We start from the raw sequence: 16,886 nt of genomic DNA, 5'->3' as shown, positions 1-16,886 counted from the left end.
ATGGGAAGGTGGAAAGGGGAATAATCTGAAAACTGGATAGAAAGGCGGGTGGGATCCATATTGTAGAGAGCTTTAAGGGCCAGACTGAGGTTTTTTATAATTTATCGTGAGGCAGAAAGTAGCCACTGGAGGCTTTGAGTAGGGGAAGAGTAGGGTTGGGTCCCTGTTTTGGGAACGTCAACTTGGCAGCTTGTTGGAGTATGATTGGAGAGGGTAGTGACTGGAAGCAGGGAGATGCATTAGGAATCTAACACAGTAGTCCTGGTGAAAAAAGATGGTGACATGGAGCAGTGACTATGAGTGGGGGACTGATGAGAGAAATGTTGTAGAGGCTGTTGTCCAGTCATTTTCAATCTTGTCTGACTCTTGGTGACCCCGTTAGGTGTTTTCTTGGTAAAGATGCTGAAGTAGTTTGCCATTTCCTTCTCCTGCTCGTTTTATAGATGGAGAAACTGAGGCAGACAGAGTGAAGTGACTTGCTCAGGGTCACATAACAAGGAAGTGTCTGAGGACAGATTTGAACTCAGTAAGATGAACCTTCCCGACGCCAGGCCTAGAACAATCAATGCCCTGCGGTGCCCCCTAGCTGCCCTGTCGTGGATAGAATGGAAGAAACACATGGCTGATTAGATGTGCTGAGTTGGGGTGGGGGTGGAGAGTGAAGGGTCAGGGATAACTCAGAGGTTGCCAATGTGGGTGACTTTATAGAATTGTGGTGCCTTGGATGGAAATAGGAAGTTCAGAGGAGGTATGAGTGAATTATGTTTCTCTGCAAAATATTTGAGAAAAAAACCCCATTCAACCAAAGCTCATGTTAAAAAAGAGATCTGGCAAATTATTTGCAAAAATACTGTGGGTGGGTTTAAACATGTCCATTAAATCAAAAAAGTTCAAAATGATTTAAATCTAGAGCATGTTTCAATATGGTTTCTATTGGTTTATTCCATCATCACAATAATGACAATTGCTGTTATTCAGGATTCTCCACGTACTTCCAAACATTCCTTTAAAAATATATTCTAGTGACCCTGGCAAGTCACTTAACTCCAACTGCCTCAACAATAATAATAGTGATGATAATAATAATAATAATACATTCTAAAATTTTTCCAGCAGTGAAAGTCAAGCTCACTTTCCTATATTTTGAAGATTGAACATTGCACAGGGCCTTTCAATTTAAAAAGCACTTTTACATCCATGGCCTCAGTTGATCCTTTTCTGTTTCCTATTACCTGATCCCTGGGGGAAAATATCACCCTTCCTTTCTCCATAATTTGCAATTGAAAGCTTGCAATATTTGTTCACTTAGGGTCATATGTGCAATTATTGATGTATAATTATACTAATATAGAAGTCTAGTCCTTGTCACTTTTTTTCTTTTGCATTCTGAAAGCCTAAACAAAAGTCTTGGGGAAGAGGGGTGGGTAAGAAGGCCACTTCCTCCCTGAGAACTTGAAAAACTTCCCCCCCCCCCCATAAAAATACAGTCTACAGGCTACCTTCTGATAAACTTTAGGAGAGCAGAAGATGTAAGTAATATAAGCAGGCCTATGTGTGATAACCCATTGGACACATTCAAATCTATTTTCCACTTTACAAGGCCAGCAAGCATCTCAACTTCCTAATGAAAAGGCGTCTATAATTACTTTGCTTGGGGAACTATCTCCCACTTTGGATCTTTCATCAGTCACATGTATTCCTAGGATGCTTCCTAGGTACATCCTGTCCTCTGTTATTTGATAAACTAAGGAAAGAATTACCTAAATGTTTTCTCCAGAACCATAAGGCTTTTTAGCTTTCATTTTAACATTAAAAAAAGAACATTTCTTTTAAAGAAATACCCAGCAAGCCAAACACTCTGGGCTATGTTTTAATGTGTACACAACTTTAGATGTGTTTCTTGTAATAACACAGATACAGTGTGCCAAAAGTCTTAGTACAGGTCTGAGCTATTAAAGCTAATTTATAAAAATGGAGAATGAGCACCACTGTGAGCAGGTCCTGGACGACAGAACACTTGCCCATAAAAAGCTGGGTATCCCTTTCGATTTTGTCATTCATTGTTCTTGCTAATGAAGCAGGGGTTACTTTTTTCACATCTTGCCAGTGTTGTGGAAGACAGCCTGCAGATATCGAAGTGAAAGAAAGAAGGATTTCTGGTTGATAGTTAGATATCCAGATATTCCTGTTTGCAGATCATAACATCATAATATCAACACACTGCGTTGAACCTGAGGAACTCGAAAATACCTCACTAGGATGCAAGAAAAGTCTCTCTCTCTCTTTCTCTCTCCCCCTCTTGATAGTAAAGAACTGAAAACAAAATGGATGCCTTCAATTTGGAATTATTGAAAAAATGTGGCATATTAATGTATTGCATATATTATATTTTTTTGGAGGGCAAATAGGGTTAAGTGACTTGCCCAGGGTCACATGACTAGTAAGTGTTAGGTGTCTGAGGCTGGATTTGAACTCAGGTCCTCCTGACTCCAGGGCTAGTGCTCTATTCACTGCACCACCTAGTGCCCCTAATTGCATATATTATTATTGTGTACTAAGAAATCAATTAGATGATGCAGTAGAAAGAATGAGGCCCGGAGTCAGGAAGACCTGAGTTCAAATGTGACAGGCTGTTCTATTAGCTGTGTGACCCTGGACAAATCATTTCACTTCTGTTTGCCTCAGTTTCCTTAACTGTAAAATGGGGATAATAATGGCACTTTACTGCTCAAAGTTGTGAGGATGAAATAATATTTGCTAAAGTGCTTGGCACATAGTAGATACTATATTAATGCTAGCTAATATTATCAGAAAATGATAAATAGGAGAAATCCAAAGAAATATGAGATTTTTGAATGAATTGAAATAACCAGAAGCAAAAAAGAGTACTATACACAATGATTACAGCACCATAAATGAAAAATTACTAACGAGGAAACCAGGAATGGTCCCAGAGAACAGATAATGAAACATAGCTTTCTCCTGAGAGTGGGAAGCTGGGGTACTTCCTGTAAACTCCAGGGGCTCCCTATTAACCCCAGGAGGAAATGTTAAATGTCTTGTTTGGCATTTAAAACCCTTCATAACTTTGTCTGTTTCTGTCTGTCTGTCTTTTTTTTTTTTTTAAAGCAATTGGGATTAAGTAACTTGCTCAAGGTTACACGGCCAGTTATTTTTGTGTGGGTGCCAAGTATCTGAGGCTGGAACCAATCCAGAGTCTCCCAACACCAGGGCCGGAGCTCTTCCTCACTGCACCACCTGGCCGCCCCCCTGTTTCTGTCTTTCTAGCTACTTTCCTCGCTTTCATGTACTCTATCGTCCAGGGACACTGGACTTCTTGCAGTCCTTCACATATGATTCTCTGTCTCCTGACTGCTTTTTCATTGGCTGTCCTCCAGACTTGGAATGTTCTTCCTCCTCACTTCTGCTCCCTGGTTTATTTCAAGATTTAGTTTTAATCTCACCTTTGGCAGGAGGTTTTTCCTGGTCTTCTCTGCAGCTGATGCCTGTTGTCTGAAATAACCTTTCATCCACCCTGCACATTTCTTGTTGGTGCATGGTTGGGTGTTGTCTCCTCCATTAGAATGTGAACTCCTTGAGGGCTCAGACCGGTTTTTTTTTTTTTTACCTTTCTTTGGAGTTCCAGGACATAGCATTCTAAGCACATAGTAAGTAATACTAATAGAGTACTTATTTATTTAGTGCTGTAAAGTTTGCAAAGCTTTTACAACTATCTCATTTGGAATAAGCATTTATATTGCACCTACTATGGCACCTACTAGGCACATTTGCAAATATTATCTCATTTGATCCTCACAATAACCCAGTGAGGTAGGTGCTGTAATTATCCATCCCCATTTTCCAAATGAGGAAAAGAGGCAGATAGAGGTTAGTGACTTGTCCAGGATCACAGTTAGGAAGTGCCTGAGGTTGGATTTGAACTCAGATCTTCCTGACCCCAGGATCTGTACTCTATCCACTTCTCTACCCAGGTGCCTCTAGTGAGTACTTAATAAATGCTTGTTGAATAAAGACTTAAATTTTGTCAGATGTGGTCATTGTCTTAACAGTTTTGCTGAATTGTTTTCCTTTTTTTTTTTAAACATGAAAAGGTAATAAATAGTTGGACACCATGAATGACACCCTGATATTCCTTTAGAAGTAAACAGAACAGGAGGAAGTCACCCCAGCTGACTGGATAGCTCCTCTGGAGAGCAGCTGTGACCAGAGTGTATTCCACATTCCCCTTGCAGCTGACCCCTTCAGCTTGCTTAGTATATAGCTTCTAGGAATTCAGCAGTTAACTAAGGAAGCATTTCATGATCTTGGAGCAACAGCCAGTGCATACCATCTCTCCTGCCCTCTCTTCTGGGGCTTGCTAGGTTGGTGAAATAGGTGCTTGCTGATAGCAGGCTGGCATTCAGCCCTGAATGTTGAAAGGATATCCAAAGTGGGGGGTTGTCATTGTCAGAGGATCTAAACCTTATCATTAGTCACTTAATAGGACAGCCTCCCTTGAATACATGACTCACAGTTCAATTCAACTCACTGTTTATTAAACCCCTACTATGTGTCAGACTCATGCAGCTAGGCATGGCAGCTAGGTGGCACCATAGTGCACAGAGCACTGGACCTAAAGTCAAGAAGATTCATCTTCCTGAGTTCAAATCTGGCCTCAGATGTGTGACCCTGGGCAAGTCATTTTCACCCTTTTTGCCTCAGTTTCCTCATCTGTAAAATGAGCTGGAGAAGGAAATGGCAAATCACTCCAGTATCTTTGCCAAGAAAACACCTAGTAAGGCCATGAAGAGTCAGAAAGGACTAAAAACAACTGAACAAGAAGTTCTAGACACCAGTAGGCATAGGGTAAAAACACAAGATGACCCTGCCCTTTAGGATCTTATCTTGCATTGGGGAACAAAATATGTAGACAGATGAGTTAATTACAATGTAAGGTAGGGAGGTAGATCCCCAACTCTGTTCTATAAGACTCAGGGAAGTTACTCTCCATATCACTAGAATAAGAATTTGGATCTTGAAAAGACTTCATGTTTCTAGTGCTATGAAACGTGACAGAATGAGACACATTTTGACTCTGCTAATTCCCTATTTTTCTAATGAGCTCCAAATACCCTTTACAGATATTTGATGATTTTAATGTGATGGATTGGGGCCAGGTATCAAGATTTTTTTGAATATTTTATTTTTTTCCAATTACATGTAAGAACATTTTTTAATATCTTAAAAATTTTTTTTGAGTTCCAAATTCTCTCCCTCCCTCCCCTCCTCTCCTCTCTGAGATGGGAAGCAATTTGATATAGGTTATACATGCACAACCATGCAAACCGTATTTCTGTATTAGTCATCTTGTGAAAGAAGCAGTTATCGGGGCGGCTAGGTGGCGCAGTGAATAGAGCACCAACCGGCCCTGGAGTCAGGAGGACCTGAGTGCAAATCCGGCCTCAGACACTTAACACACACATACACACAAACTAGCCGTGTGACCTTGGGCAAGTCACTTAACCCCAATTGCCCCTCCAAAAGAAAAAGTAAAAAAAAAAAAAGAAAGAAGCAGTTATCAAAATTGAGACACCTGGCTTAAAGCCATTATTGCATTGAGTCCAACATTATTTATAATCTGACCACTCTTTTCCCATGGAACCTTGTTTTCCATACCTCTAAATAAACTCTGTTGTAGTCAGACAGTTTCTTCACAGTTTCTGGTATAGGCTTTTCTTATTTCCATCTGCTTCACTGTTTTTTGTGAAACTTCATCCTTTAGGACCAGCTCAGATCCCATCTTTTCCAACTCTTCTAACCCACACACATCCTCTTCTTTCCTGAATTCTTTTCATTGCACACATTTTTAGCTCTTGCATGGAATTAGAAAACAATTGCTAATTTAATCTTCTGGGCTAGATTATCAATCTTTTCCTTTTGGACAGGGTTATATCTTATGCTTTTCTGTATTCAGGGCACATAAAAAAGTGAGGCAATATGGTTTAGTAAACAGAACATTTACTAGAATTTAGGAGTCCTACCATATTCTTGCTGTGTGAACTTGGGTAAGTTATTAAGCTTCCCTTTCTTCTTCTACAAAATGAATTTATTTCTTATTATAGTATTGTAGCCATTGTGCAAATCTTCCTTTTGGTTTTATTCTTTTCACTCAGATTTGGTTCATATAGGTCCTTCCATGATCCTCCAAGGTCTTCCTATGGTCCTCCAGATTCTTCAAATTCATTGTTTCTTATGGTACACTAATACTCTATTATATTCATGTTACTATTACTAATAGTAATATTCTATTACTATACAAAAATGGGGATGTATCTCATTGCTAGCTTTTGACCACAGAGAGGGTGAATATGACCATTTTGTTACAAAGCTCCCTATGGGGTATATACACTGGATTTTGTGTAGGGGATGTTGAGTTATCAGCAATTGTATCTTAAGTGTCTGCCAGTGCAAGGCATGGGGATATATGCTGATGGATATAAAATGATAGATTAACTTTTAGAGGTGGTTGTTTTATCCAATTTTGTTAAAATCTTCCTTTGTTACAAAGGAGGATTCAATGGAGGTATATTTGGAACACATTCCAATGTATAAAAAGGCTTAAATAAAACATAAGTTAGGAAAATATGAAATGAAATGAAGGATCTGGAAAGAATACTGGCTTTTGAAAAAGAGGGCCTGGCTTAAAATCTCACCTCTGATTCTTAATTACTTGGGTAATTAAGTAACTTAATTACTTAATGACTTGACCAAGTCACTTAATGCCTGTGTGGTCTCTGCACTAGTTGAAAAAATTTCTTCATTGGGAGATCCTGTATCAATGATGTCAAAGGCCCAGTGGTGAAAAAAACAAAAAAACAAACAAACCAAAAAACAACTTAAAAAGAATGCATGTTGAATTGGACTGAATTAAAAGTATTTAAACTTTTAAATCAATGTTTTCTGTATCAGTTATCTTGTGTAATTAAATTCAGATGTTAACATATTGTAGATAGACTTCAGCTGGCTTTTAAGATTAAAAAAAAATGGGGGCAGAGAATACTAATTCCAAACCATTTATTTACTTGTGTCAATCAGATGATAGATTTATAGTTTCAGGGCACATTATTTTCTGAAGCAAAAGTGTATTTTATATTCTAATGCCAAAATTTACAAGTTACAATTCAGAAAAGATATGGAACTTGTATCAGTCACCCAATCTATATCCTGGTACCTTTTTCCCTCAAGCACAGATTCCCTTTCTCTTCTGGAACCAGAAGTTGTTTTTTTGTTCATCTATTTATTTATTTATTTTTAGGAGGGAAGATTCTTCTTGTTCCACTGAAAATCCTTATGCGTTGGTGTGGCAGCAACCCTGGACTCTGAAAGGCTATGTCAGCAGAGTACAAGATCTGGCAGGTCCTACCCAACTGGAAAGAATTCAAGTTCAAGGGCTTGGCAGCACATTTGGAGAGGGTGGCCACCAGGTAATGGATTGCTTTGTTTTGCTTTCCTGCCCAGGGCAAGTCATGAAGACTGTCCATTAGGGTGGAGAGGTCTCCCAGCCTGTATGCACGGGGAGACCCCTCAAAGATAAAAATCATGGATCCTCAAAAGTGTTGAAGCCAGGATGGAAAACAAAGGAACAAACATAATTTATACCAACATGGTTTTAGTGCTATCATTATTTTGAGATGCCCCATGAGAAATTTTAATCCAAGATTATCATACTTTATTTGCACATCTCAATATGGGAATTTCTTTTGGAGTATGGAGAGAGAAAACTTGACTAAGAGGCAGGATTCAAAGCTAAGTATCTCCTGACACCTGTTGCTTGTGCGCCCTGGTAAGCCATTAAACGTCTCTGAAGCCCCTCACATTTCCTCACCTGTAAGATGGAGATGATAATAGCAGTTGGTTATTGGAAAGCAAGTATGTGCTTTATAACCCTTAAACTACTCAGTGGATAGGAGTGATTGCTCTAGAAAACCATACATTTCTTCACTATTATAGTCCTTCATCCTGTTTTTCACTAGTGGCAGCTCCTGTGATGCAATGTATTAACTGCACTGGTTATGCTTGAATTAATTCAATATGAAGAATTCAAAGAGGCATTGATGGAACTTCTAATTTAAGTAAATGGACAGAGAAAAAAGGACACATGGCTGGGAAAATAGAATTCAAAAAGGTTGCAATAATGTGAGTAGGAAGAACAAAAAAAAATTGAAATTTAAGACTGTAATTACAAGGTCTAAACTTGGCTCCGGGAAAGAGTTGAGAAAATATATCCTGCTTCCTTCTTTACAGAGCTGTGGGGGGGCCATGACAGTAGAAGATTGTGTGTGCTGTGAAACTTCATATTGGTTAGTTTTGCTAAACTGCTGCCCCTTCCCATTAAAATTTTTTTTTTGTTACAAGGGATAGCTTAGAAAGGGGAAGGGAGGAATATATTTAGAAATGAAGAGGATATAAAAACAAATGCTATCAATATAATTAAAAAAAGGAATTAGTTCAAGAATTTATTCTTTCAGTATTATCACATTTGTTGAATTAACTACCTTAAACGCCCCCTTGAGGTAACAGGATAGGTTGACAGAGTAGGGAAGGCTCAAAGCTGGTGGTTGGTTCCATAGTTAGCTTAGCTGGATTGTGCCCATTGCCCAGAGTGGAGCTCATCAGCAGGGTCTGTAGAACAAAAGCAGATTCATGCACTTTCCAATGAGCTAGAAACTGTACATTCCCATTGTCTAGTGTTTCATCCACAAGGAGTAAATAGCAAAAATCACATGGTATTTGGGAATTTCCTTTGTTCTTTGGAGAGGACTCAAGGAACACAGTTATGACTTCCTGAGTCTAATCATAGAAAACTTTCCTCAACAGGTTAGGGCTGCCTTGAAATGCATTAGAGGAGGTTTATTTTTCCTTTGTTGAATCTTTTCATAAATGAATTCTATTCTATTTTCACTTATTAAGCACCTACTGTATGCCAGGCACTGTCAATCGCCAAGCATTTATTAAACACTTACTATGTGCTATGCACTGTACTTAGCCCATCCTAAAACCAAACAAAAACAACAGCAAACCACAACTCCAAAACCAACCAACCAAATCCCAGTCTCACCTCTCAGGGAGCTCATGCTCAAATGGGAGAAACAACATGCAAATAACTATGCATATTCATTCACAAAGTAAATGGAATGTAATCTGGGGGGAAATATGGGAAACATTTTTCTGAAGAAGGTGGAATTTGAACTGAATCTTGAAAGAAGCCAAGAAGGGAGGAAGCAGAGCCAAGATGGCAGAGTACAGGTAGCAACCCAGCTGAATATTCCCAACATTCCCCTTCAAACAATTTGAAAATAGCTCCTCAAATCAAATTTTGGAATGGTAGACCCAAAAAGTCAGAGTGAGATATTTCTCCAGCCTGAGACAGCTTATGAGGATGGCAGGAGAGGTCTGTGACACCAGGTGTGAAGGTAGGAGCAGCAGACCTTGCAGGTGTTATGACAGTGGTAGCTGCTGTAGCAGCAGCTTTGGGAGCTCTTAGCCCAGAGACAGTAAGGGGGTCAGACTACTGGTCAGAAAGAGATGACAAGGGGCTTTCTGCTGCCACTGGGTGCAGCTGGCATTGATTAACCACTCTATTTCCCATAAGCAGCTCTGGGTTGCAGTTCCAGGGCAGAGGAGTGCTCACAGTTGGTCACAAGGGAGCAGGGGCCCGGGTCACAGTTCCAAGACAAAAAAGAACACTAGCACTTGTGGCTGCAGGACAGCTGGAGACCACCTGGTCACAGTTCCAAGGCCAAGAGGAGTGATAGAGCTTACAGCTGCAGGGGAGCAGAGGCCCTTCCCACACCCAAGTGAGCAGAACCCAAGCTTGACATATATATATATATATATATATATTCAAAGTCAAGAAATGAACTGGAAAAATGAGCAAACAGCAAAAAAGGAACTTAGAGTGTTAGGGAAGACCAAGATGTAAATTCAGAAGAGGGCAATGATATGAAAATAGCTATGAACAAAGCCTCAAAGGAAAACTCTAATTGGCTCCAAACCCAACATAAATTCCTAGAAGAGTTAAAGAGATGAGTGGTAGAGAAATATTGGAAAAAATAAATGAATAATGCAAGGAAATTATGAAAAGATAATTAAATTTGGTAAAAGTGGTACAAAAGCTCACAAAAATAATTCCTTAAAAATTAAAATTGGGCAGTTAGAAACTAAGGACTTCATGAGCCATCAAGAAATGATAAAACAAAGTCAAAAGAGTGAAAAAATAGGAAAAAATGTGAAATATCTCACTGGAAAAACAACTGACTTAGAAAATAGATCAAGAGATAATTCCCTCCCCCCCACTTAATAGTATTTTATTTTTTCCATTTCTATGTAAAGATTTCAACTTTTATAAGATTTTGAATTTCACATTTTTTTTCTCCCTCTCTTCCTTTCTCCCCAAGATAGCAAGCGATTTGACGTTGGCTATACATGTATAATTATATTAAACATTTCATATTAGTCATGTTGTGAAAGAATAATCAGAGCAAAATGGAAAGATCGAGAGATAATTAAAGAGTTATTGGACAACCTGAAAATAATGATAAAAAATAACCTGGACATCATATTTCAAGAATTATGAAGGAAAACTGCCCCAATATCTTAGATCCAGAGGGTAAAATAGAAGTTAAAAAGAAAAAAAAAACCACTGATTACCTCCTGAAAGAGATCCTAAAATGAAAACTCCCAGGAATATTTTAGCCAAATTCTAGAGCTCCCAGGTCAAGGAGAAAATATTGCAAACATTCAGAAAGAAACAGTTCAAATATCATGGAGTCACAGTCAGGATCACATAAAATTTAGCATTTTCCATGTTAAAGAAGTGAGGACTTGGAATATGATATTCTGGAAAGCAAAGAAACTAGGATTACAATAAAAAATAATATACCCAGCAAAACTGAGCATAATCCTTCAATGGATATTTAATTAAATAGAGGACTTTCAAACATTTCTGATGAAAAGACTAGAGCAGAATAAAAACTCTGACATTCAAACATGAGACTCAAGAGAAGTATATAAAAGGTAAAGATGAAAGAATAATCACAGGAGACTCAATAAAGTTAAACTGTTTATGTTCCTATGTGGGTAAATGATATTTGTACCTTTGTCATTATTAGAGCAATTAGAAGGAATCTACATATACAGAGGGCATGACTATGAGTCATTTATGTTGGGATGATCTCAGAAAAAAGGAAAGGAAAAAAAGAAAAAATGAAGGGGTGAGAAAGAGGGATGTACTGGGAGAAGGTGGAAGGGAGAAAATTTTCTCACATTAAAGAAGTTGCACAAGGTATGCCCTTTTATGGTGGAGGAGGAAATGGGGTGGTGGTGGCAGGCAATCCTTAAACCTCACTCTCATCAAAATCAATTCAAAGAAGGATGAATATATGTATAGATATGCATGTATATACACATACATATATGTGTGCATACATGTATATGCATATACATCTATATATGCATATATGTATGTGTATATGCACACACTCAAGTTGAGTATAGAAATTTATCTTTACCAAACAGGGAAATAAGAGGAGAAGGGGATAAAAGATCTGGTGGGGGGGGGTGATAAAAGGGAAGGTGAATTAAGGGAGGGAATGTTCAGAAGCAAAACAGACTTTTGAGGAGGGATAGGATAAAAAGAAAGAGAGAGAGAGAGAGAGAGAGAGAGAGAGAGAGAGAGAGAGAGAGAGAGAGAGAGAGAGAGAGAGAGAGAGAGAGAAACAGAAGAAAATAGAATAGAAGGAAATACACAGTAATCATTAACTGTGAATATGAATGGCTGGAGCAGAATCTAGTATGCTTCAGCTTAAGTAAAAAAGGCAAAGATAGCAATCATGATTCCAGACAAAGCAAAAGCAAAAATTAATTTTTAAAACAATTTTTAAAAGATAATCAGGAAACTTTATTTTGCTAAAAGATAACTTGGACAATGGAGTAATAATTTTTTTTAATCACAAGTTTCTCTGACAAAAGTGTCATTTCTCAAATATGTAGGGAAGGAACCAAGTCAAATTTATAAATGTGAGCCATTTCCCAATTGATAAATGGTCCAAGATATGAACAGAAATTTAAGAAAAAGATAAATTGTCAAATGATATGAACAGAAATTTCAGAAAATGAAAACAAAGCTATGTGTAGTCATATTAAAAGATGCTCTAAATAACTATTGATTAGAGAAATTCAAATTAAAACAACTCTGAGGTACTATCTCACATCTTTCAGAAATGACAAATGCTAGAGGGGGTGAGGAAAAATTCACATACTAATAAATTGTTGGTAGAGTTGTGAACTGGTCCAAACATCCTGGAGAACCATTTAGAACTATGCCAAAGGTCTATAAAATTGTCCATTACCTTTAACCCAGCAATACCACTATTACGTCTGTAACCCAAATAGATCAAAGAAAAAGGGAAAGGACCTATATGTAAAAAAATACTTACAGCAGCTCTTTTTTTGTACTGGCAAAGAACTGGAAATTGAAGGGATTCTTATTAGTTGGGGAATAATTAAACAAGTTGTGGTATATGATTGTGATGAAGTACTATTGTGCTATAAGAAATGATGAGGGGGGTGGTTTCAGGAAAAAAAAAACGTGGCAAGACCTATATGAACTGATGCAAAGTGAAGTGAAAAGAACCTGGAGATCATTGTGCATACTAACAGCAATGTTGTAATAATGATCAACCATGAAAGACTTGGCTACTCTGATCAATACAATGACCCAAGACAATTGCAAATGACTCATGATAAAAAAAAATGCTGTATACCTCCAAGAGAGAACTGATGAACTCTGAGTGCAAATTGGAGTATATTTTTCTTGTTTTATTTTTTTGCAACATGGCTAATATGGAAATATTTTGCATGATTTTACATGTATAATTAATTGATATAATTTTGCTTGACTTCACAGTGGGTGAAGGAGGGGTGGAGGGAGGGAGAGAATTTGGAATTCAAAATTTAAAAAGAAAAGAATGTTAAAAATAATAAAGTAAAAAAAAAACATAAAAGAGAAAAGCTAAGGAGTGGAGGTAAGGAGGGAGAGGGGGAGGAGGAAGAGAATTCCAGGCATGAATGACAGCCAGTGAAAATTCATGGAAGTCCACTGTCTTTTTTGGATAACAGTGATAGATAGTAAGTAGCCTTTATGGAGGCTAGGGGGAGTAAGTTATAAGAAGACTGGAAAAGCAGAAGAGGGCCACATCATGAAAGGCTTTACATGCCAAACAAGATTTTACATATTGATTCTGGAAATAATAGGAAGTGACTGAAGTTCATGGAGTAGAGGGGTGGTATATGTGCTATGGTCAGACCTCCACCTTAGGAAAATCACTCTGACAGTTGAGAGGAGAATGGATGGGAGTGGGGAGATATCTGAGGCAGGGAGACCAACTAGCAGGCTATTGCATTTGTTAAGGTGTGAGGTGATGGGGGCCTGTAGATCTTCCAATTAGAGATGTCCAAAAGCTTATGCAAAATGAGTTCAGGAAACACTGTGCTAAATATTGGAGATGAAGAATAAAAATGTTCTTGGTTAATTTGCAATTTTTTCTGTACCATACTGTGATTTCCTTGGAACAGGAAACTCCCAATGAGAAATGTCTCTGCCAATGCATATGGGCACCTATCCTGCAATATTTGGTCTTAGAAGGTTTCTCAGGCCACGAAGAGATTAGGTGACTTGTCCAGAGTTACACAGCATGTTTCAGATGCAGAGCTTGAACCCAGCTTCTTACTGATTCTGAGCCCAACTCTTTATCGACTTCACTTCATTGCTTCCCAGGTATTTTGCAATGACTAAATAAAAATGATTTGAAATGAACTACAGCAGGGGTGGGGAACCTGTGGCCTTGAGGCCACCTGTGGCCCTCTAGGTCCTCAAATGCTGCTCTCTGACTGAAGCGGACAAACTCAACAAAGTTTGGATTCACTCAAAAGGCCGCACTTGAGGACCTAGAGGACTACAGGTGACCTCGAGGTCACAGGTTCCCCACCCCTGCTGAGTGACTGAAAAAGAGGGAAAGTAGACATCTACTTGACCACAAGGCCAGTTCCCTTCTCTTTGTCACCCTTTCTCCCTTCCCCCTCCCCTCGGGTTTTTGAGTGTAGCGTACATAACTGAAGACATTACCTGACCGTTCCAGGTGACGCTGGGGAACCTTAGCTGAGACAATCTTTCTCGCGGTACCCAGGACCAGAATATGACCATCGCAGCATCACTTTTTACGCCCCAGCGTCAGCCAAATGCCTTTGGTCCAGTAGATGGCGTAGTTTACTAAGAGAGGTCCCGGTGGCATGGAGCTGCAGCCGCAGACCTCGGCTCGGGTCTGTTGTAGACTGGGAGCTCACCTGGTTGAGATCCCGAGCTCACAGCAAGCCGCATCCATGCCCTTCAGCCCTAGCCCTGCCCTCAGGTGAGTTGCCCTTTGATGTCCCGTCGGGCAGAGGTCCTCAGGACCTACACGCAGCCCCGATTCCTCAGGAGAGATCTGCAGCTGCGGGCACCGCCTCTGAAGAGCCAGGATGGCTCCGGGGCAACCGACAAAGCACTGAAAAGAACTGGGGGGTGGGGAAAGGATGGGGGCGGGTGGAGGCAGAGGTTCGCACAAAAGCGTCGGCCGACTGAGCTCGGCCCCGGGGCGCTGCTCGGTCTCCTTCCATCCCTTGAGTCGGAAGCCTCCCATGGTGCCCAATGGCATCGAAATTCCACAGCGGAGCATCTCAAAAAAGAACTGGATTCAGCTCCGGAAGGGGACCGGGACTCAGCCCCTATGCCCATGTTTACGCGCTTAGATCTCTTGATGGGAGGCCTCTTGGCTCCCTCAAACCCTCCCGTTATTTAGCGAATTTCATTTTTTGAAGGAACGAAGTGAAGGAATGGGATTAGAGAACACCTCACTTAATCCTGCTTTAAGAAACCTTGAAAATTAACACTAAGGAGTTAATACCTTTTACAAAACCCTCTAGGGAAAAAAAAAATTCTCTACTACACGAGGTACAAATTTTTTCCTTTTAATTATTATTAAATTAAAAAAGAAAAGAAACTTGGGTATTTGTCCTGTTGCACAAACCAACGATAGAAGAAATTCCTTCTTTGAGACTCTTCGGATTCGAGGGAAATTCTGCAGGAATGAGGCACAAGCAAGTCAATGGATGACACTTAGAATATTTTATTGACTGCTTTGTACAAAATAGGAAATTTTACTCCAGTCCATCCAAGGCCACTGTACAAAAACTATGTACATTGTCTTTCCGTAAACAGTTTCCTTAATTCTGATATGCACATGATTTTTAAAAATACATCTTTTAAATATCTGTAAGAGGCACTGCCAAGCAGATTTCTGACCTCAAATGCAACTCATATTAATCAAATAAGAAAAATAAAATTGAAGGACTTGATAGTTACAAAAGCCTGCTGCTCTGGGCACTGCCTGTGGAGACAGGCAGAGATCTGAATTTACAATCCTAAAACATCTTTCACAGATTGACATCATAGAGCAAACCTATGATGACTTCCATGGGTTGCTGCCAGGGGCCTGCCTTCCTTTTTATTTATCAGGAAGAGGCCCTTAACTGCCTGATTTTGACTGTGTTCACTCCAGATTACTAACCAACTTGTACCTTGGTTTTATTTTTAGATTGCTTCAGAAGCTGGGTAAAAAAAAAAAATCCAAGGGTATCTCCATAAACTCCTCTAAGTAAGTCCAGGACAGGACTCTTCTTCTGGGAATCTAGAACCTTGGATTTAGAGCTTCCCCCCACCCCTTTCCCCACTGTCTGGAGAGAATGCCACACATCCCAGATCAGACTCTATTCAGTAGACTGATACGAGCCATGATTTCATTCTCAAGCAATTCATACACAGAACTTTTACCCACTACAGGGTTATTTCTCTCAGTCACAGATCAAGACACACAGAGCAAGCCCACATCTCTAGCCCCTTCTGGGGCAACCAGATTTCAGGTTTAGGCCTAAGGCTTGTCTGAAGGACTCCAGGCTGGCTGAGTCTTTGGGGTTACAAAAGCAGACTAGTGCCCCCTAGGACAGATAGTACATGCCATAGGTGACAGGGGTTGTAAAAAGCCCAGGCACTGGCTGCAGGGTGCCCCGGGGAAAGGTGCTTGAGGCCCCGTATAGAGTAGGTGAGCCCTGCAGGTGAGCCCCCAACGGGAAGGGCAGGGCAAAAGAAGGCAAAAGGGGCTTGGCCGCTAGCTTCAGTTTCTCTAACTCGGCTTCCTGCAGTCTCTTGGCTTTAGCCCTTCGATTCTGAAACCAAATCTTGACCTGTGTCTCTGTGAGGCTCAGAGAGCTGGAGAATTCTGCTCGCTCGGCAATGGACAGGTACTGTTTCTGCCGGAATTTCCGTTCTAAGGCCAGCAGCTGTGCCGTTGTAAAGGGCGTCCGAGGCTTTCGATTGTTCTTGTGTTTTCGGAGGGTGCACGGTGGGGGACTGGGGGGCCCTGTGGGAGAGAGACAAACACAAAGAAGCTACTTAGAGTCCAATGACTGAGGCTTCGGGCCATGAAGATTCTGGGTGACGTGGTTCAACTGACAATTTTGTCCTCAAGTTTCACTGTTATGACTAACTTAGCTGTACCTGCAGCTGGAAGAGTTGGTGGGGGCGAAATATAATTAGGAGAAAAGCTGATGTAGGGGTAATCTAGTTGGCAAGAGGGAGGAGAGGAGGGAGGGAGAGAGACGGAGAGACAGAGAGAGACAGAGAAGGAGAAGGAGGAGGAGGAGAAGAAGAGGAAGAAGAAGAAGAAGAAGAAGAAGAAGAAGAAGAAGAAGAAGAAGAAGAAGAAGAAGAAGAAGAAGAAGAAGAAGAAGAA

The 16,886-nt window shown here is 40.0% G+C and overlaps 2 protein-coding genes across 2 annotated transcripts in view; both read right to left on the bottom strand.

Moving 5' to 3' along the window:
* The window catches only part of CWF19L1 (CWF19 like cell cycle control factor 1), a 348,038-nt gene that overhangs the window by 81,085 nt on the left and 250,067 nt on the right, over positions 1-16,886 (bottom strand). The window lies entirely within an intron of this gene.
* LOC138148714 (homeobox protein MSX-2-like) overlaps positions 15,209-16,886 on the bottom strand; it is a 3,707-nt gene continuing 2,029 nt past the window's right edge. The window contains exon 2 of the mRNA XM_069071543.1: positions 15,209-16,514. Within this exon, the coding sequence (XP_068927644.1) occupies positions 16,093-16,514 (422 nt within the window). The 3' untranslated portion in view covers positions 15,209-16,092. The remainder of the gene's footprint in view (positions 16,515-16,886) is intronic.

This window comes from Petaurus breviceps, unplaced genomic scaffold, assembly GCF_028583685.1.
Source record: "Petaurus breviceps papuanus isolate PSGF00001 unplaced genomic scaffold, PetGlider_PUasm1.0 90825, whole genome shotgun sequence".
Classification (NCBI taxonomy): Eukaryota; Metazoa; Chordata; class Mammalia; order Diprotodontia; family Petauridae; genus Petaurus; species Petaurus breviceps.
The sequence above is the reverse complement of the archived record's forward strand: the minus strand, read 5'-3'. Positions and strand labels throughout refer to the sequence as shown.